Raw genomic sequence first — 21,672 nt, 5'->3', positions numbered from 1 at the left:
TCATATACATACATAGGGAAGTTATGTCTGATACATTCCACTCTTTCCTATCCTGTCTGCCCTCCCTTCCCTTCATCTAATGCACTGAACTTCTATTCTTCCCCTTCCCCCTTGTTGTGTGTTAGCACCCACATTTCAGAAAGAATATCTGACTTTGGTTTTTGGGATTAGTTTATTTTGCTTAGCATAATAGTCTCCAGATACACCTACTTACTGGCAAAAGTCATAAAGCCATTCTTTTTATGGCTGAATGATATTCCTTTATGTATATATACCACATTTTTTTTATCCATTTATCTGTTGGAAGGTACCTAGGTTGGGTTCCATAGTTTAGCTGTTGTGAATTGAACTACTATAAACAGTTATGTGGCTGCATCATTGTAGTATGCTGATTTTAAGTCCTTTGGGTATGTAACAAGGAGTGGTGTAACTGGGTCAAATGGTGGTTCCATTCCTAGTTTTCTGAGGAATCTCCATATTCCTTTCCATAGTGGTTGCACCAATTTGCAATATTACCAGCAATGTATGAGTGTACCCTTTTTTCTACATCTTTGCCAACATTTATTGTTACTTGTACTCTTGATAATTGCCATTCTGGCTAGAGTGAGATGAAATTGCAGTGTAGTTTTAATTTGCATTTCTCTAATTGCTAGCAATGTTGAACAGTTTTCATATATTTGTTGACTATTTGTATTACAGAAACTTTTATTTTCAGAATAGGCTAGTCAGGGATCATAAAAATCTTCCTCATCCCATCTGGCAAAGTATTTAACTCATACTGTGGGAAAATGACTAACATGTAGAGAATAAAAGATCACTGATAACTAGGAATAGGATGGAGTAGATATGCCTTTCCTTTCTAAAGTTCTTAAAATTTTCAGATTAGAAATAAAAACATGTTTTGTAGCCATGTAACTAGTTTTGGTCACAGACTTGTGGTAGAGATGGGCATTTTTTATTTTTCTCAGTCAGTTGTTTGGAATAGAGTTCACTTTTCCCCTTGTTTTATGCCTCAGATAACTGAGTAGAGCAGGGTTTCTTATTCTTGGCACTACTGACGTTTTGAGCTAGGTTATTCTTTTTGATGAGGATATCTTGTTCATTTTTTAATATTTTACAGCACCTCTGGTTTCTACCCATCTCTGCTAGATATCAATGGCAATGTCCCCTTCCCCTCAGTGTGATAACTAAATATGTCTATAGATATTGTGAAATATACCCTGCGGGCAAAACTGCCTGTTTGAAAGCCACTGGTGTAAATGAATATATATGACACACCACAGACATAATATACTATTCTGAGGCTATCCTTATTTCAAGGGTTTTGCATGCATGTGTAAGTGTGTGTATTTATATATAACTATATACACATGTATTTATGTGTACATGTGCACTTATATATAGATGAATTTGTAACATCACATTTCTATTTATTTATTTAGAATATAAGCTCATTGTGTATATAAAACCCAAATGAATGGAAAATTTGATGAACCAATGGAACATTAACTTATATTTATATTTAAATTGTGAATACATTTTCAGGTTTTTTCCCTTTCACTTTCACATGCATTTAAAATCCAGATTCAAAAGTCACTTTTCCAATTCTTTATCACAAGCAGCACTATTAAATCAATTATTGGACCTTATCCATAGGTTCAACAAAGTAATACTATTGAAATTCACAAAACAGAATGCATAAATACATGAAAGAAGAAATGAATCACCCCTCAGTCCTGGTAATGGTTAACGTGTCAGTAAATGACCCCCATTGAAGTAATGATCAACATGTCTACTTACAACCCAAAGGAGAACTAACACACTCTCTTAGAGCATGTCTCTGTACTATTGATCTTATATGTAAAATATCCCTAGCTAAGATGTAGCTAGTGAGTTCTTCTCCAATACCTGTACTGATCCCTGCCTCTCAGAGTGTGTCTTTCCTTCTCTCGATAAATTCATTCTGTATCTCACTTTGACCCATCCTTAAATTTCTTTCTGTCATGATGTCAAGGACCCAGGCTCTGAATGAGGTCTGCCACCCTTTTGGGGGACCTCCTCAGGATCCTGTTCTAGTGACATCTTGTTTTATTGTAGTGTTCTTGTTTTATTTTGGCTGCATGTCTCTTTTTTCTTCTTCTTTTAGTCTTTTTCCTGCCCATTGCTTTTCTTAGCTCTGGGAGTTTGGATTTTCCAGCTTCTCTGATGAGATTTCGGTCAAAGAATGAGCTGTTTCTAAATGTTCCTTTCTTGAATGTGAATGGATACACTGGGATATTTGAAATGTAAGGGATGTAGAAACTGAAAATCCTACTTATTTGCAAAAATCAGTTTGGTACTTTTCGTGCTCCCAGGCTTAAACCTGCAAAGTGAATTGCTTCCCAGACACAATTATCAAGAGAATAAAAGGCAAGGCACAGTAAGCAAACACCTGGCAAAGCAATTCCTTTTCTTATCAACATGTCTAGGATGACATCCTACAGGTCCTTGACTTCTTCCAAGCTTGTGGCTGGCAAGTTCTGTCATTTGGCATTTCCTGACACATACTTGATCACCTTTTATGGTACAGTCTAAGATACCAAGGTCAGGGGCTACGTGAAGAATTGCAGGTAAGAGACACAGGCACAGAAGTGAGACTGGAAGAGCCAGAAAAAGACCACAAAGGTCTGAGACATGAATTTTGAGGGGGCTGACTGCACACGACAAAAAAGAAATATTGGCAAGGAGTATCTCTCATAGGTACAAACGTCAGAAATTGGGATTATGGATTTTAGGTAAAAAAAAAAAAAAACATTATCTTCTCCAATATGACAACTGTATAACTTTATATTCTTTTTTCTTTAGCCATCCTTATATTGTTGTATTAACTGTATTTTCATTTTTTATTGGTTACTTTGAGTTTGTACCTATAAACTTTAGATAGCCTATTCTTTACCTTTCTACCTTTCCCCTTCTATTCTTATAATCTATTCCAATATTTTTAGATAATTAAAAATGATGCAATTAATATTTTATAGTAAAAAATTCTGTGCTTTGTCTATTAGTTGTCTCTAAGGCTGAAACTTGGATAAACTTCACTGTTCAGCAGATCATCTCTGTCTGATCATTTGCTCAAAACCATGCTACATTTAGTTTGTTTGCATCAGAAATTTTAGTGTATTCCTTCCTACTCTTTGGAATTGCTAATTGCTTGTCTTTTTTAAAAATTGTTTTATTTGTTTTAATTAGTTATACATGACAGTAGAATGCACTTATATACTTTGATATATCATACATAGATGGGATATAATTTTTCATTTTTCTGAGTATACATATTGTAGAATCATATTGGTCATACGGTCACATATATACATATAGTAATAATGTCTGTTTCATTCTACTATCTTTCTTATCCCCTGCCTTCCCCTTCTTTCACTTCCTTCTACGTAATCTAAGGTAACGCTATTCTTTTTTTTTTTTTGCCTTTATACATGTACTTTTTTTTATTGATTAATTAGACTTTATTAAAATTGAACTTTTGTGCTTCAAAGGACACCAACAAAAAGTGTAAAGATAACAGAATAGGAGAAAATATTTGTAAATTATATATCTGATAAAGAGCTTGCATGTACTTTTTTTTTGCGTTACAATTCTTTTTTTTTTAAAGAGAGAGAGAGAGAGAGAGAGAGAGAGAGAGAATTTTTAATATTTATTTTTTAGTTTTCGGTGGACACAACATCTCTGTTTGTATGTGGTGCTGAGGATTGAACCCGGGCCTCACACATGCCAGGCGAGCGTGCTACTGCTTGAGCCACATCCCCAGCCCTGCATTACAATTCTTAATACACATATATACCACAGTTTTTGTATCTCTGTTTGTATATAAAGTATGTTGACGCCCAATTCAGGTCTTCATACATGTACTTTGTATAATGATGTCCATCACATTCCACCATCCTTGCTAATCCCCTGCCCCTCCCTTTCCACCCCACCCCTCTTCCCTATCTAGAATTCATGTCTTTTTAATATTAAAGAGATAAAAAGGAACCAAGCAACTTACTCGTTTCTAAAACCATTTAACTTCTTTAATCAATCATTCTATTTTTTGAAGAAAACTCATATTTTTATTGGAGACATTCTTCTTGGCATCCCATGATTTCTAGAAGTTGCTTTAGATACTCTGCAGAACAATTATCATGGAAATCTTTTTAAATTATTGACCTTTTGGTTTATGTATAAATCATCTTCTGTTGTCTGAACCATCACTGTTGATTCAAGGTTCAGTCATTTAGGTTGTTCCGACTATTCTTTTTCTCTATGCCATCAGTTCTCCTAAAATGCAGTCCTTAGTTGATCATTCATTTTATGACTGAATGAGTAGGTTAATTTATATCATTAGCTGGCATAGATTCTTGTGGCATATGGGTAGATTTTGTTGCTGAGTAGATCTCTCTCTCTCTGTCAGGCTTCATTTACTTTAGGCTGTCTGAGAAGGAAGTTGGCAGTCTCTACTCCTACCTAGACCTTTACTCTAAGGGACTCTGGAAGAGCTAATAATCATTCTAGGAGCTTTAGTTCTTCTCAGGCATTTCTTTCAATATATGTACAGAATAGTTTTGGGGTTTTTAGCTTTGGAATAAATACCATCATTGCACATAAGGAGGGGAATGTGTCAACTCATTAACTGCTTACAATGAAGTTTTTGAATTACCCTGAAGTTTGTCTCAGTTCCTACTTTCACTCTTTGTATTTGCTGACTTTGAGCTTAAAATCTTTCTGGAAGCTCTGTTGAATGAGTATTTCCCACCTCTGCTCCAGTCTTCTTCTGAACCTATTCTGAGCTTAACTGCTACCACCCAGGTTTATCATCAGTACGATTATTGTCAAATTCCTGGTCAGCTTCCTTTCCTCATTGTACTTATTCCCACTGTACTTATTTGCTATCATTACAGTTGGACGTGGAGAGGAGGTGATAGAAAAACACAGGCTCAATTGATGATCTTGAACAAGAACTTAAGTCTTCTGATCAGTCAGCTTATTCTTACATCTATTCATATTCAGCTTGGTTTTACTTATTAGCTTTGTGTCCTTAGGCAAACCATTTCACCTCTTTTTGTACCAAATTTCTTTTTTGAGGGAGAATAATATCAGCCATATGTAGCTGCAACATAAATTGGGGAGAATAATACCAAATATAGTTTAAATGAGGATGTCTGACACATAATAGGCACCCAATAAATGATAACTAAAAATTTAGGTTCAAAGTAGACAAACTGTACATGTAGTTGATATCTGTGAGTATCTAATTAAAATTCATTTTGAAATCCAATGAGAAATATTTTCATTGGCCTTATTTTCTGTTATTATTTCTGCATTAGAAGTATTGGTATACTCTATTATCTTACTCTGAAAGATTACCCTGTACAGCTTCATATCTAATATTAATGTTTAGAAAAAACATTATTTAGAATTTAAAAACCTGTACAGATTATCAGTTGTATGACTTTAATATCTCTCTCTCTCTCTCTACTCCCACCTAGAGAGAGAGAGAGAGAGAGAGAGAGAGAGAGAGAGAGAGAGAGACTGAGCCTTAGTATTCACAGTGAAACTAAATGGAAGAAATTGTTAACAAAAGATATATCTTTGCTTAAATATTGCAAATACTAACATAAATGGTATGTTATATCACTGGTAATTCTAAAGATACAAGACATCTATTATATACTTTAAGACAGATTACAGTATTTGCATTAGACATTTATTTTTTCTGGCAGAATATGATTTATTCTTACTTTTCCCCTTGCAATTAAAAAAATTATAGCTTTGGATATATTATTAGTTTCTCTGGACCTTCTTATCTATAGTATTTTCTCTTTTATAGGACTGTCTAAATTAAAGTCACAGAAGTGACTTCTTTGCTTTGGGCTCCCTGACAAGGGATTGTCTTATTCCATTCAGAAATGATCATATCCAAAGAGGTACTACAAGAAACAACGTAGATGTCTTTGATAAAATAAATTGTAGCTTGAAATTATTTCAGCAAAGAAAAAAAACCGCACAAAATGAAACATTTGTCATCTCCCTCTGCTAGAGCCTCAGATGTGAAATATATTTTTCAGGGAGACAATCATCTATGATCAAACTCTGAACCTTAGCAATTTTAAAAGATGTTCTACATTTAACTTTGAAAAAGTGTCACCCACAGGAGTCCTAAAATTCAAAGATTGAATTTGTAGATGGGGGGTCGATGTCCCATCCTGATTGACCTTCATTTTATATTTATTGATTCTTTTTAAAAATCAAATAGAGTTATTTTTAACACACAAAATGTACGGACCTTCTGAAGGCAGGTTTGACCTGATTGCCAAAAAGACTTCTCAGAACAAGAAGCCAGACAGATGGAAGATGCGTGTACTATGTAAAGTTTTGGCAAGCTTTTCTGGACATGTCTGCTGCAAAGTGGTATGGGGGAGGAGAACATTTTCTTTAAGACAGACTGCTGTCTAATTCTTTTAGATGTTTTAGAGGAGATCAGGCCTTACCAATCATGTTATCACAGGAATATCAGGTCGTGATTGAAAATAGGTAGTTATATGGTTGAAAATAGACTTAAATTAATTCCTGGCAATATTTTGGGAAGATTATTATTACATAATGGCACTAGAGAAAAAAGACTGCTAAAAATACTCCTTAAATTTGGTCTTCTAAACAAGCAGAATATCATTTGATAATAATATGCTTATATAACTAAAGTTAATTGTTTTGTAGATGTAAGGGGTAAAAACAAACTACTTTTCTTAAGGCTTCACAGTGGGTTGCCATACAGCAATGAGGGGGGAAATGTGAGTATTTACCATGAAATTGTGTTCAGTTATAAATGGGCCAACTACATTTAGTGTCAGATGTTCTACAATCATAGCACATTATTAACTCACACTCTGGTGATGGATGTCATTCACATAGTTCCTATTAAAGAGTTTGGATGAAGTCTGACATCATGATGACAAAGCAGCTTCTATGATTGTACATTGATGTTTTCATCCTTGCTTGTTTTAAAGAGACCATGCTAAAAATATTTCTAATCAGTTTGCTGAGATTTAGAGGTTTAGCTTTAGGTTTTAGAAATAAATTATTTACTTTCCTTCCCTGACCTGTATCAAACAAACTTATTTGAATAGATGAAAGAGGTCTACGTTGGGCCCAAATACAGATTCTTACATATTTAGGGTCTTGATAAACAGTTGATTTAAGGCAAGAAACCATTTTATTGGCAGAAGAGAAAAAGTTTGGAAGACTTTGAAATTTTTTACTCCAGAGAAATTTTAAGGAGTGAAATAACTATTTTCTAGTTTTAAAGTATCATTTTTTTCTATTATGAAATATGTATTCACTTAGAAATTGTGGAAAATAATGATCTGAAGGAAAAAAATTAATTACAATCTTTATGCTCAGATATCATTGATAACATTTGATACTTTTTTGTTCTAAAACATATGTATTAAAATATTCTTCATGTTTTCTAAAAATATATACCAATTGTCAGTGTGTTTTGATTTATATTTCAGAATTAATTAGTCTTCTACAACACTACTGTTAATGGCTATATATTGTATATTCCCAAGATTTACTAAAAATGTAGACTTGATTTCTTATTAAACAATTTACTTACCAGAAGACAGAGCAATTAATAATTGATTTATAAAGGTGCTATTTCCTATCCAGATTTCACTTGCTAGGTAAAAAGCTACTGTTTTATAGCTGATGTCAGAAGACAAAAGACTTCTGGATCAGAGAAAAGGACTTAATTACTGTAGAGTTTCCCAGTTTCCACTTCTGCTCTTGGGGGTGGTACAAAGGGCTTGTGATTCATACCTGCACATGTAATAGATTTCATTGTAGGAGGTAAATTCTAAATTTAGGAATTCATCATTTTTTAGTAAGCAGAAGAAAGCTGCCTTTTGTCTGGTGGGAGACATTACCTCTTGCAAGTTGCTCACTACAAAACACAACTCTAGAAATGGTCTAACTGGAGAAGTTAGGACCTTTTATCTAACAAGATCTAGGGAAGCACCAGGACAGTGCTTTACCCAATAGGTTCCTTGTACTATATAGATTTCTGAGGGTTACTTCTAGACAGATGCTTGCCTTGCTGAGGTTCTATTCCTAACTTTTTTTTTTAAACAAAATTGTAAGATTTTGAGTATAAGTTTATATGACTACTAGTTTGAATTTATATGATTCTATTTAAGGAATAATAAAGGTATGGTTGGCAGAAAAAGCAGATTTTTGGGGTGAGTGGGCTTCACTTACAAGACTTTTACAGATTCAGATAACAATGTAAATGTGAAAGGATTCCTAATACTATCTGAATGTCAGTTAGCTGTTTTTGACATTATTTTACTTGCTTAATCCTTTTTAAGCTATGAGTAAGACAGCTATATTTTATGCATAGAACTTTAGTAAAGATTAAATGAAATACTGTGTGGTAATCATTTTTTGAAAACTGGAAAGAGCTAAATGATTATGAGAACTTAAAATACAATGTTTTCTACATATTTATTCAATTGTGCAGAGCAGGGTTTATAGAATGTTTATGTTGCTCACTAACCACATAACTTAATATTGGCCAGGTTTAGCAATTATTATTATCTTAATTGATTTTTTACTTTCTGGTATACCAAGATAGCAATGACAATTGTGTATTTCTGGTGAATGTTCAGGGGTTATTTTTCCTACTTTTGCTTTAATATTAGCAGATGTCATCATTAGAGATGGAAAAATTTGAAAAAGACAAACTTTGTCTCCTAATTACTGTTATAATTTTAAGAGGGAGAGAAGCTGGAAAACAGAATCTCCAAAAGTTAATTGACCAGTAAAGAAATGGTTGTATTCAACAGGCTTTTGCAAAACAGCAAGCAAAATTCACATTCTGTATATCCTATATTGGTATTCACAACATTCTTGTGTCAGCTGTCTCACCATCAGTATTGGTTTTTAGGATATTCTTTTGTCCTATGTGAAACTGTATATGTGTGTTAGAAGTGAGAAGTAAAAGAGGGAAGTGTTGCAACTGTGTAACAAGCTCAGGCAATAAGAATAACATAACATTTTCCACACAGTGGCCTCTACAGATTGTTAAATTAGCAGGTCCAAAACCTACTTTTACTTGAAGTAAACTGCAAATTCATCAGAGTCTGTCTATTTTGGAACTGCTTGAGGAATATGGGGTAGGAGAGAAGATCACTTCTTCTTTTTTTTTTTCTTTTGGGAAGCTCTCTTTTTGTGCATATGAGTAAATTTTGTGGAATATTGTGTTCTGATCTTCTCTGGTCTTCTATTTGGGTTACTAATGTTAACTATTGTTAGATTTGTGCATCACTCCATTTCTTCCTCTTATAAGGCAAACTCTTCATCTACTTACTACATTGACCATCCTAAACACCTCAAGTTGTGGCATAATGCCATCAGAGAGCTGAAAAGAATACAAAGAACCATGCATTAGGTAATAGTTATTGGGCTGACTAAAGTCCACAATACTACATTGATTATTTGCCCTACTTAATTGCTAACACTTAATCTAACATAGTCAATGCTCAAAGCATTTTGTGTGAATGAATAAATTCTACCTTTTTTGTTTTTATTACCATTATCCTTTAAAAAACAATTTTTATTAATTTTCCTGTTTATTTTTGTTTTTTATTAGTTCTTCAAAACATTACAAAGCTCTTGACATATCATATTTCATACATTTGATTCAAGTGGATTATGAACTCCCATTTTTACCCTGTATACAGATTGCAGAATCACATCGGTTACACATCCACGTTTTTACATACTGCCATACGAGTGTCTGTTGTATTCTGCTGCCTTTCCTATCCTCTACTATCCCCCCTCCTCTCCCCTCCTCTCCCATCTTCTCTTTCTACCCTATCTACTGTAATTCATTTCTCTCCCCTGTTTTTTCCCTTTCCCCTCACTTCCTCTTATATGTAATTTTGTATAACAATGAGGGTCTCCTTCCATTTCCATGCAATTTCCCTTTTCTCTCCCTTTCCCTCCCACCTCTCGTCCCTGTTTAATGTTAATCTTCTTCTCATGCTCTTCCTCCCTGCTCTGTTCTTAGTTGCTCTCCTTATATCAAACAAGATATTTGGCATTTGTTTTTTAGGGATTGGCTAGCTTCACTTGGCATAATCTGCTCTAATACCATCCATTTCCTTGCAAATGCCATGATTTTGTCATTTTTTAGTGCTGAGTAATACTCCATTGTGTATAAATGCCACATTTTTTTATCCATTCATCTATTGAAGGGCATCTAGGTTGGTTCCACAGTCTAGCTATTGTGTATTGTGCTGCTATGAACATTGATGTAGCAGTATCCCTATAGTACGCTCTTTTAAGGTCTTTAGGGAATAGTCTGAGAAGGGGAATAGCTGGGTCAAATGGTGGTTCCATTCCCAGCTTTCCCAGGAATCTCCAAACTGCTTTCCAAATTGGCCGCACCAATTTGCAGTCCCACCAGCAATGTACAAGAGTACCCTTTTCCCCACATCCTTGCCAGCACTTATTGTTGTTTGACTTCATAATGGCTGCCAATCTTACTGGAGTGAGATGGTATCTTAGGGTGGTTTTAATTTGCATTTCTCTGACTGCTAGGGATGGTGAGCATTTTTTCATGTACTTGTTGATTGATTGTATGTCCTCCTCTGAGAAGTGTCTGTTCAGGTCCTTGGCCCATTTGTTGATTGGGTTATTTGTTTTCTTATTGTTTATTTTTTTGAGTTCTTTGTATACTCTGGATATTAGGGCTCTATCTGAAGTGTGAGGAGTAAAGATTTGTTCCCAGGATATAGGCTCCCTATTTACCTCTCTTATTGTTTCTCTTGCTGAGAAAAAACTTTTTAGTTTGAGTAAGGAATTTGGAGCCCAACCCCACAATATGTAGATTGGAGCCAACTTTTCTTCTATCAGATGCAGAGTCTCTGTTTTGATATCAAGCTCCTTGATCCATTTTGAGTTAACTTTTGTGCATGGCGAAAGAAAGGGATTCAGATTCTTTTTGTTGCATATGGATTTCCAGTTTTCCCAGCACCATTTGTTGAAGATGCTATCCTTTCTCCATTGTATGCTTTTAGCCATTTTGTCAAATATAAGATAGTTATAATTTTGTGGATTTGTCTCTGTGTCCTCTATTCTGTACCATTGGTCCACCCGCCTGTTTTGGTACCAGTACCATGCTGTTTTTGTTACTATTGCTCTGTAGTATACTTTGAAGTCTGGTATCGCTATACCACCTGATTCACTCTTCCTGCTTAGCATTGCTTTTGCTATTCTGGGTCTTTTATTTTTCCATATGAATTTCATGATTGCTTTATCTATTTCTACAAGAAATGCCATTGGGATTTTGATTGGCATTGCATTAAACCTATAGAGAACTTTTGTAATATCGCCATTTTGATGATGATAGTTCTGCCTATCCATGAACAAGGTATATTTTTCCATCTTCTAAGATCTTCTTCTATTTCTCTCTTTAGGTTTCTGTAGTTTTCATTGTATAAATCTTTCACCTCTTTTATTAGGTTGATTCCCAAGTATTTTAAATATAGCTGAGGCCCTTTTTTTCCTCTGCATGATCCAAAAGCTAGTGCAACACATTTTAAGATTTTTTTTTTAAATGGGAGCAACCCAAATCCAGGTACCAGATTCTGTTCTATTTATTGTTAGAAGTGAATGACTGATGGCAGCTGGTCTAGCAGCACCTGTTTTCATCAACTGTATTTCAGCATAACTTCTGCCCCGGTATTCCATCAGTGTTGACTGAATGGATTGCCAATTTTTTTTTTGGCAGAACTGGAACAAGGAATTACCATCTGAGGTAATTTGGGGAAGAAGGAAAAGTAGAATCTCAAAGCTTTCCTTCAGCTTATTCATTATCTCTTCATCCTTTCATAGACTGTAGTTAAAGACATTTTCTGTTTGTTTGCTTTGATTTTCTCTTTTTCTCTCTCTCTTTTTGATCATTGTTATTTTATTTACTCCTTGCTTCCTTTTAGCATCTGATGTTTTCTCCAATGTTATATTAGGTAGTGGACTGACTTAGGAGCTGAGGGAAAAATGTAAAAAAAAATACACTAAACTATATATGGTGGCTTACACCTGTAGTCCCAGCTACTCAGTAGGTTGAGGCAGGAAGATTGCAAGTTGGAAGCCAGCCAGGGCAACTTAGTAGCTAGACTCTGTCTCAATTTTTTTTTAAAAAGTGCAGTTGTAGAGTGTTTGTCTAGCATGCATGAGGCACTAGAACTGCAAAAAAGATGTGGACCATGGAAATTTTAGTCTAGGGTGGAAGCAATAGACTAAAATAATAAAGTGTGCTAAGTGATCTGAAGAAGGGAAACAGTGTATTCTGGGATAAAGGAAAGTGGCTTCTAAATTATACTTGGAGTTCATCAAGGGCTTTAAAAAAGGACTAAAGAGAAGATAAAATGTCAAGCATGGTTTAGGCAAAGGGACTCCAGTTAGAAAGCCATCTAAAAAAGGAATGGCCTTTGTGAGAGCATGAATTCTTTTGGATTCCAAATGTAATTCTGATTTATCTAGAACAAAAAATGTATGCATGAGTGATCAGAGTAGTCAGAAGTAGGAGGAGCCAATAATGTTAGACTGAGAAGCTTGGATTTTTAAAAAATATTTTGTATTTATTCTTTTTAGTTATATATGACAGTACAATGTAATTTGACATATTATGCATACATGAAGTATAATTTCCCATTCTTGTGGTTGTACATGATGTGGAATTACACTGGTTATGTATTCTTATATGAACATAGAAAAGTTATATCTGATTTGTTCTACTGTCTTTCCTGTTCCTATCCCTCCTCCCTTCTCTTCATTCTCCTTTGTCTAATCCAATGAACATCTATTCTTACCCCCTCTCCCCCTTATTGTGTATTAGCATCTGCATATCAGAGAGAAGGTTTGGCCTTTGGGTTTTTTTGAGATTGGCTTTTTCACTTAGCATGATATTCTCCAGTTCCATCCATTTTCCAGGAAGTGCCATAATTCCAGTCTTCTTTATGGATGAAGAATATTCCATTTTGTATACATACCACATTTTCTTTATCTATTCATCTGTTGAAGGGTGCCTAGGTTGGTTTGGATTTTATTCCTTAGGAAAGTGAGAATATTGATCTTGAGCAGAAAAAGTGCAGGATCAGATTTACAGCTTGCAAAAATTACACAGATAGCAGTGTAGAATATTTAAGCTATAGTTTATGATATTCCAACCTTGAATGGAAACTTTCTAAAGTCCTGGAATAGGCACTAGTAATGAATTTTGTGGTCAATTGTTTTTGTAAAATTTGCAGATTTAACCACTATGTCTTTTTCTACTATATTATGTCTCCATTATACTTTCATTAGATTGTGGGCATTTCTGGAAACCCACTAATGGGTAGTTCAGGATTGTTTAGTCTGGATTTAGTAACAGCTTAAAGTAGCCTGCAGACACTTCTATGTAATAGGTAAACTGTTGGTGCCATTCAGATATATGCTTGGCTACTGTTAATACTGTGACTGCCCATAGTGCTTACCCTTCCAGGAGTTCTAACACAATGATGTAGAGTCAAAGGTCATATTGTGATTCTAATATATCCAGCCATTCTTTCTGAAGGAAAGACCCTGTATGGTATAAAATTCAGAACCACCAAATCGGAATCTTCAACTGGTGCAACAGCAGACAGAACCAAATTGCTATTATTAAAAACGTTAGTCCTGTGAGAGATGAAGGTCTGAATCCAGGCAGAGGGTGTGGAAAATGAGCGGAGGGTCAAAACCACAAGGCAGTCCAACTGAAGGTGCTTGGCTGCTGTTCTCAGTGAGAAAGGACATTAGAGGAATCACAGAGGCTTGTAGGTTTCCTGCATCTGATGGACAAAGAAAAGGAACATGATGGGCCGCAGCACAGGATGGGCACCCAGGTGCTGGAGGAATACCATCTGTTATATTTAGCATTCCCTGGGGTTCACTTACCAGATTTTTTTTTTTTTTTTTCAGTCCTTGCTTTCTGGACACGAAGCTCAGAACCAGCAGCACTTCCGGGCCCTGAAAGCTTCCCAGCTGCTCTGTTCACCGGATGTGGGAGCAGCACTTCCGCCCCAGTGGCGCAGGCCCCAGGGACACAGGGCGCAGGCGCGGGCTCCCAGCCCGGCTTCCCAACCAGGCCTCACTTAAACCTGTGCCTGTGGTGCCTGAGGGCTTTTAAGTGTTTGGGGCTCTTCCTCTTCTTTTGCTGAATAGTCTTCAGCAGGAAGAGAGTTTTCTTGTCACTTAATCCCGCAAACCATGTCTCCCTCCGCAGGAAGTCTGCTAGCCTTCTCCAGGGCTTTTTGGTCTCCAGGTGCTAAGGCGAGGCGCTAATGATGAGTCAGCACTGATTTCCCAGATGGTAAACACAGGGCTCATTACCTCTGGTGGTTTGCACAAGGCAAGGCCGAGAGTGCTTCAGGAGTTGGGTTTAAAGTCCTCGGTGACCTTTTGGTTTTCATATATGAATTTGGAATTGAAGGAGAAAGCTCCCAGGGATTAAGATACCTATTTTTGAAGCCAGTTTTCTCCGGGGGAGAGATCAGAATCATTGCAGCCTCTTGAAATCCTGTTCTAGAGAGCTTATTTCCACTATCTTTGTGGCCAAGCTCTGCTACTGTTGAGGATGTTAGAGGAAAACTTAACTTCATTATTGCTAACAGTTGTGGTACAAATAGAAATGCAAATTTTGATTTGCTTACTAATTATAAATACTTTCTGAACATGATATTCAAAAGAATAATACCCCAAATATAGTGGACAGTAGTGATTCAGTGGAAAATTTAATGACAGTGGTAATTGAGAGTGTGAATATGAACCCGTGCAGTTATCCCCTGAACAACATGGTTAGAAATGTCTTCTCATCAAGCCTTTTTCTGACCACCTATTTTAAAAAAATTTAGCCTGTGTTTCTACTCCCTTCCTATTTACCCACCCTTTAGTACCATTTCTTCTGTAACACGTGGTATAATTTACTCATTTATTACAGTCAATATTTTTTATCTGTCTATCCCATACTAGAATTAAGCTCTGTGAATGTGATAGCTTTACATAGTTCCTGAATTTAGCATCCATTTTCCATTATATTTTGATATTTAAAGTGTCATGCTTTTTGATGTTGCTTTGGGGCTGGACCTATTGTTTTATTTATTTATTTTTAAAAAATATTTATTTTTTTTAGGTATAGATGGACACAACACAATGTCTTTATTTTTAAAATTTTTTTAAAATTCATCCTGTTTTTATTTGCAAATATGAAGCCATAACATATCTTGACATCTTTTAAAACACTGCCTCTTTACATTCCTGGCGCCTCATTACAAAGCAAGTACTCATCTGAGCAGGGAGGGATGCCATTTAAATACGTTGGTCAGTGCTATCTGTGACTCTAAGATGAGGCTGTCAGGTCATTCTCTGCTTTCATTTGCAACATAACCTAGAGGCTGAAGTATAAGGAAAAATATTTAACTATGAGTTAAATGAATATAATCTGCCTATGAAAGTACACCGTAGCCAACAATAAAATGCCTAGGCAGCTTACATGTAACTAAGGATCTTCAAAGTCATGGTTGGGACACTGGGTCTATTATGTCACTCTAATATATAACAGAATTAAGATTATTTTTTAACTTTTAAAAGCTTTCATACTGGTCAAATCCTTGACTTTGACAGCCCAACATTATATAAGGCAGCTCACCAATTATAGCTCTTAATACTCAGCCTTGATGTTCTTTTTTTTTTTTTTTTTTTTTTAACGTTTCATGATATATTTTATTTTATTTTTTAAGCATCAGAAATTTATTGGTTGCTCAAAACATTACATTGATCTTGACATATCATATATCATACATTTGTTTCAAATGGGGTATGAATTCTTATTATTCCCTCATGTACAGATTGCAGAATCACCGTTGATTATAAAGCCACATTTATACATACTGCCAAACAAGTGTCTGTTGTATTCTGCTGCCCTTCCTATCTCCTTCCTGTCCCGCCTGCCCTCCCCTCCCCTTCCCTCCCTCTACCCCATCTACCATAACTCATTTCTCTCACTCTCTCTTATTTATTTATTTCTCTCCCCTTCGCATTACATCCTCTTATATGTATTTTTGTATAACAATGCGGGTCTCCTTCCCTCTTCTGGGCAATTCCCCCCTCTCTCTCCCATTCCCTCCCACCTCTCCTCCCTGTTTGATGGTAATCTTCTTCTCATGCTCTTCCTCCCTGCTCTGTTTTGAGTCTGCACCCCTTATATCAAAGAAGACATTGGACATTTGCTTTTAAGGGATTGGCTGACTTCACTTAGCATAATCTGCTCTAATGCCATCCATTTCCCTGCAAGTGCCATGATTTTGTTGTTTTTTTTTTAATTGCTGAGTAATATTCCATTGTGTATATATCAATGCTTTTATTTTTATGTGGTACTGAGGATTGAGCCTGGGTCTCTCCCTTGCTTGGCAAGCACTCTACTGCTGAGCCACAATCCCAGCCCGACCTATTGTTTTATTTTTGTGTCCTTCATTGCATATTGAATGCACAAACAGTAAATATTTGTTGAAAGAGTGAAGGATTGAACTAGATGAAAATATTAGGTTACTGGGAATCCAGTTATTTGTCACATGAACATTTGTTTTATAGTGTTATGGTCCACAGACATAATGTTCTGCAAACTGGAGTAGGATGTTATGAAAGATTTCCGTATTTTCTATGATAATTTATGAGTTTTTATTTTAATGTTCATTTGAAAAATTAAATATACTCTGGGTTATCTAGATGCCAAAAACTGGCAGGAGGCTTTAGTATCCTTTGTTTTAGTGTCTATTTTGGGCATGTTAAAACTAGTGCTTTCTCACAAGTTAAAGAAAAGAACAGAAGAAAAAAGTGAATGATTTATTCACCATAACTGAAGCCCAAATGACAGTAAGCCTCTCTGTTGGAAAATTTCCCAGTAGTTTAAAAGGAGAAAGGAAATGAGAGAAATGAAGCACAAGATATAAAACAGAAGTTACATGTTCTTGTTTTGAAAGGGGATTTAATATTAGCAAAACATCATCACCAATTTTCTTAATATTTTAATTTAATTAATATTAAATTTAAACTAAATTTATTTTTTGTTTTATATACATTATTTGTAATTTTTGTTTTTTATGGCTATAAAAGCTAGAAAATGAGGAATTTGAGCATATTTTTGTTTTAGATATTTAATATAGGAATATTTCAAATTGGTTTTGGACCTTGAACATATATTTTTATATATCAGTTTTTAGTGGGATGTTTATTCTTTACTCAAGTTTGTGAAGATCTACATTATAAAGTAATAGGTTTCAGGAACCAGAGCACAGAATGTTTATTTCAGTAAAGTCTAGGTGTGACAATTCCATGTAGGACAGATATTTCTGCAGCAGCTGCTGTTAGTGGTACTTGTGATACTAAAAAATATAAGGGAGCTGGCACTGTGGCTCACTGGTAGCGCGCTTGCCTGGCATGTGTGAGGCACTGAGTTCGATTCCCAGCACTGTGTATAAATGAATAAAACAAAGGTCTATCAACAATTAAAAAATATTTTAAAAAATATAAGGAAAGAATAGTAGGAAAATGTAGAGAATTGCTTGAAGAAAATAGTGGAATTTTAGATAAACTTGGGACTCTTTGTAATTAGCTTTTGGTTCTGAATTTGTGGGTTCTCTTTCTGACTCTTCAGATGGCTCAGTGAAGTGTAGTCTTTATTTTTGTGAATCTCTATGCTTGATGTAGGATATTGGGTGCCCTAAAGAACTGTTTAAAGTCTTGTGATAGAAGATCAGAGGAACGGAGAAGCTTAATTTTATGATACTGTCCTCCCCATTAATTCTTTCAATCTCTCTGTTTTGGGTCTTACAATGGGAAATAGGAATTGAAAGAAATGAGATGAGGGTGTGGGTGTGATTTACTTTAATGAGAGAGCTTTTTATTTTTATTTTTTTTTTGAGCCGGTGTTTCTGAGTCAAGGTTTCTACCATGTTCAGTATAGTTGTCTGAGAGTCAAGTCAATTAGCACATATTTACTGAGTATATGGTATGTGTTAGGCATTATATGAGAAACCAAAGAAGGAACAATACACGGTTCTTGCCTTTGGGATCTAGGTAGAACTAATTTTTATTTATTTTTTATTTGGTACACTGTAGTTAAATATGAGTGGGCAGTTTGAAATATTTTAGTAGATTTTGCTGATTTTTCTGATTTTCAAAGAGTTTGGAGTTGTTAAGGGCTCAAATGAATTTGGTCATTTTGTCTTTTTCTGTTTTTAGGGGTGTCATGAAAGTTGATATAAATCTTCAGAAAGTGGACATTGACCAGTGTTCAAGTGATGGCTGGTTTTCAGGAACTCACAAATGCCACCTGAACAATTCAGAGGTAAGAATATGAAAATAAAATTCTCTGACATTAGAACTGAAAAATGTATTACATTTGTATGTGTTGTATTTGTGTGAGTCACTAAACAAAAGGCATCCTACTGAGGAAAAAAATCTACGCTGATCTCAGTATCGCCAAGTGAGCTGAAAGATGGGGAGAAAATAAGTTTGTGCAGAGTAACCTTTCACTTGGGTATTCTCTTAAGAGAAAGCCCAAAGTAAGATTATGCCTGAAGTTTGATGTTAGTTAAAACTACCCTATTCTTCAGAATGGGTTGGAAATTGAAAAGAACCATGAGGAGAGAAAACACTCCAAGGAATATCAACCAGATTATGCACATTTTTATGGAATATGATGCTTATTGAGACATAGATGGTATTCATTCAGATACACTGCCATCTGTTACAATGCAATAGAAAAGATATGGCAGGGCAAAAAAAAAAAAAAAAAAAAAAACAAGGAGAAAACTATATGCAGGAACCCAGAAAGGTGTATATATTTGTATGTGTTTTTCTAGTTTTTTAAAAACTCCTTTCCATACTTGATTCAATGGGATTCTGGTTGATATGGAACAGAGATAAGGATTCTGGAAACGTGACTGTCATTTACCTTAAGTTTAGAGAAGAAATTTGATGGCATACTAATGATTTCATTTTCAGTAATATACAAATACGCTATGAAACAAGTATATAATAAAGTCTCTGATCTTAAATATTTGTACTATTCCAATATTGATCCCATGAATTTGTGATGAAAGTCAGTTTAACTCATTTAAAATAGGATATTTCCACAAATATGGCAATTACATCTTTAATTTGATTTTTTGCCGTTTGTGAATTGTAGTTGTATGAAGTACATAATGTGGTTTTAAGGTAAGAAATTTTAAATTGGAAGGAAATTTACCATGAAGAACTTATACCTTAAATCTGTCACATTTCCACCTTACCCCTCTGATCCCCTTTAACTTCCTCAATATCCTACACAGCCCCACTTCTCCTCCTGCATCTCCACATACCTCTATATAACCAATGTTATACTTGCCTCCCCCCACCTATGACCTACTGGGACTCAATGATATATGTGAGTGTCTTGTTAACTCACAGACATTAAGATGTCTTTTTGCCTCTTTTCCCTATTTTTTTTCTTGTGGTTTTGAACATTTTTTGAGCCCCCAATTTCATCTGGGTGATTCTGGCATTTCTAAAGATGTGAATTTCAATCATTAATTTGATGAATATTATTGGTCTGATTGATTATTGTCTCCATGCCAAGGGCATATAGACACTTAAGCATGGTCTTTAGCCAGAGTGAGTGTTTTGCTGCATGAGTCTCAATTTGTGGATATTGTACTCATTTCTGTATAACCTTGTTTTAGTGGTGCTCTTGGGTGATTCAATAAGTAGTCAATCTACAAACAGGGAGACAGTTACTTTTCATTTTTTTTTAATGATTGCCACTTCCTTGTAATGATTTTGGTATGGTTTAGGTGTCTTCATAGCACACTTATTTATTTGTCTAGATGGTCATATTTCAAGAACCTCTTTCTGCTTTTGGGAAATTGATTTATTTTCATTGCATCAGGAATATTATTTTTTTAGGTTCTGTGCATTTTCAAGATAAAATATTATCCTCTTCTGATTAGTAAAGATTAGATTGAAATATGTACATTTTAGGATTATTTATGGGAGCATTGTATTTATTTTTTTCCTATTGGAAAAACTGGAAATATATATCCTATAAGACAATTGACAGTTCAGTTAATTTTACTTGAAAATGTTGGAGGAAGAGGTTCAGTTATCAAAAAGTAATATCAAAACACTGGATTTACTGAATGTACATTTTGACTTGGAATCTGCATCTCCCTCCTTTTTCCTTGCCCAGAAACTAGACATTGAATTAGGGGATTTTCGTGTCCTGGGATGGGCCTATGAAGTCCTTGTGGGATGTTATACCTTACACAGGACTGTCGTGGAACTCTTCACACTATTTTATTGTTGCTATTGGGCTTCTCTAAGGTCCTGTCATTGGTGCTGGTTACTCTAGGCACCTGCAACAGCTCCATATCTCATCCTCAGTCTAGTTACCAGGTATAGACTTTCACTTCCTTTCCTGGATTGATATGAATCACATCATAAGCTGACTTCTCTTGACATTTTTACTTCTCTTGACATTTTTGGGAAAACCCAAAGGAAATTCTCTTTCTGGAGCATTTATTTGTGTGTGTGTGTGTGTGTGTGTGTGTGTGTGTGTGTTTTGGGTACTAGGGATTGAACTCGGGGGGTGAGTCATATCCCCAGCCTCATTTTGTATTTTTGTTTAGAGACCAGGTCTCACTGAGTTGCTTAGTGCCTTGTTTTTTGCTGAGACTGGCTTTGAATTTGCAGTCCTCCTGTCTCAGCCTCCTGAGCTGCTGGGGATTATAGGCATGTGCCCAGCTGGAGCATTTTTTATTAGCTTTAACTCTGCTTTGTCCTCCTAATCTGTGATTACCAACATCACAGATCACTATGTTAATTGGTCTACTGGGGGAAGTACTTAACATGATTTCACATTTTAGGAAACAGGGTCCTGTCTTTATGACTGTCTGTATCATTAGAAATAGATGCATCTGTCATGGCTCACAGTGGGTTGTATATCTTGCCCATGTTTAAATTCTTCTCTTGTAAGTAATAGAAGAACTCACAAATTTCAAAGTTTTAAGTGAGGTTGAGCTTTTCGTTTTTCATTTTAAATTTTCTCTTCAGTGTTGGCTATTCAGCTTCACTGTTTAGCTAGTCTGATGTTGGAAATAAATAAGTGGTGTGGGACCTAATGACAAAAGGCCTAGGCCTGGAATGGTTTGTGAAAAAATTATTTCTCAATGACTGTAGATAGGTACAAGTTCTAGGAGGATAGCAAGTTTTTTTTTTTTTTTTTTTTTTGTTGTTTTTTTTTTTGTACTGGAGGCTTGAACTCAGAGGTGCTGCTCTACATCCCAGACATTTTTATTTCTCATTTTGAGGAGACGTCTCATTTAGTTGCTTAGGGCCTTGCTACTTGTATTGAGGTTGGCCTGGAACTTAATGATCCTTCTGCCTCATTCTCCCTAGGAGTTGGGATAATAGGCATGCACTAAGTGTACCTGACAGTGCTTTTTGAAGGACATATTAAAACAATATCTGAACCACTCTGAACTGGATTTAAGGATTGCACTGACTTGGCTGTCTTCACAGTTA

At 35.4% G+C, this 21,672-nt stretch overlaps 1 protein-coding gene across 1 annotated transcript in view; it reads left to right on the top strand.

The window, feature by feature from the left end:
* Window positions 1-21,672, top strand: part of Gpr158 (G protein-coupled receptor 158) — a 411,653-nt gene that overhangs the window by 8,457 nt on the left and 381,524 nt on the right. Inside the window, exon 2 of the mRNA XM_076832133.1 lies at window positions 18,352-18,457. Coding sequence (XP_076688248.1) covers window positions 18,352-18,457 — 106 coding nt within the window. The remainder of the gene's footprint in view (window positions 1-18,351; window positions 18,458-21,672) is intronic.

Source organism: Callospermophilus lateralis, chromosome 13 (assembly GCF_048772815.1).
Source record: "Callospermophilus lateralis isolate mCalLat2 chromosome 13, mCalLat2.hap1, whole genome shotgun sequence".
NCBI lineage: Eukaryota > Metazoa > Chordata > Mammalia > Rodentia > Sciuridae > Callospermophilus > Callospermophilus lateralis.
This window is presented reverse-complemented; position numbering and strand designations above follow the sequence as displayed.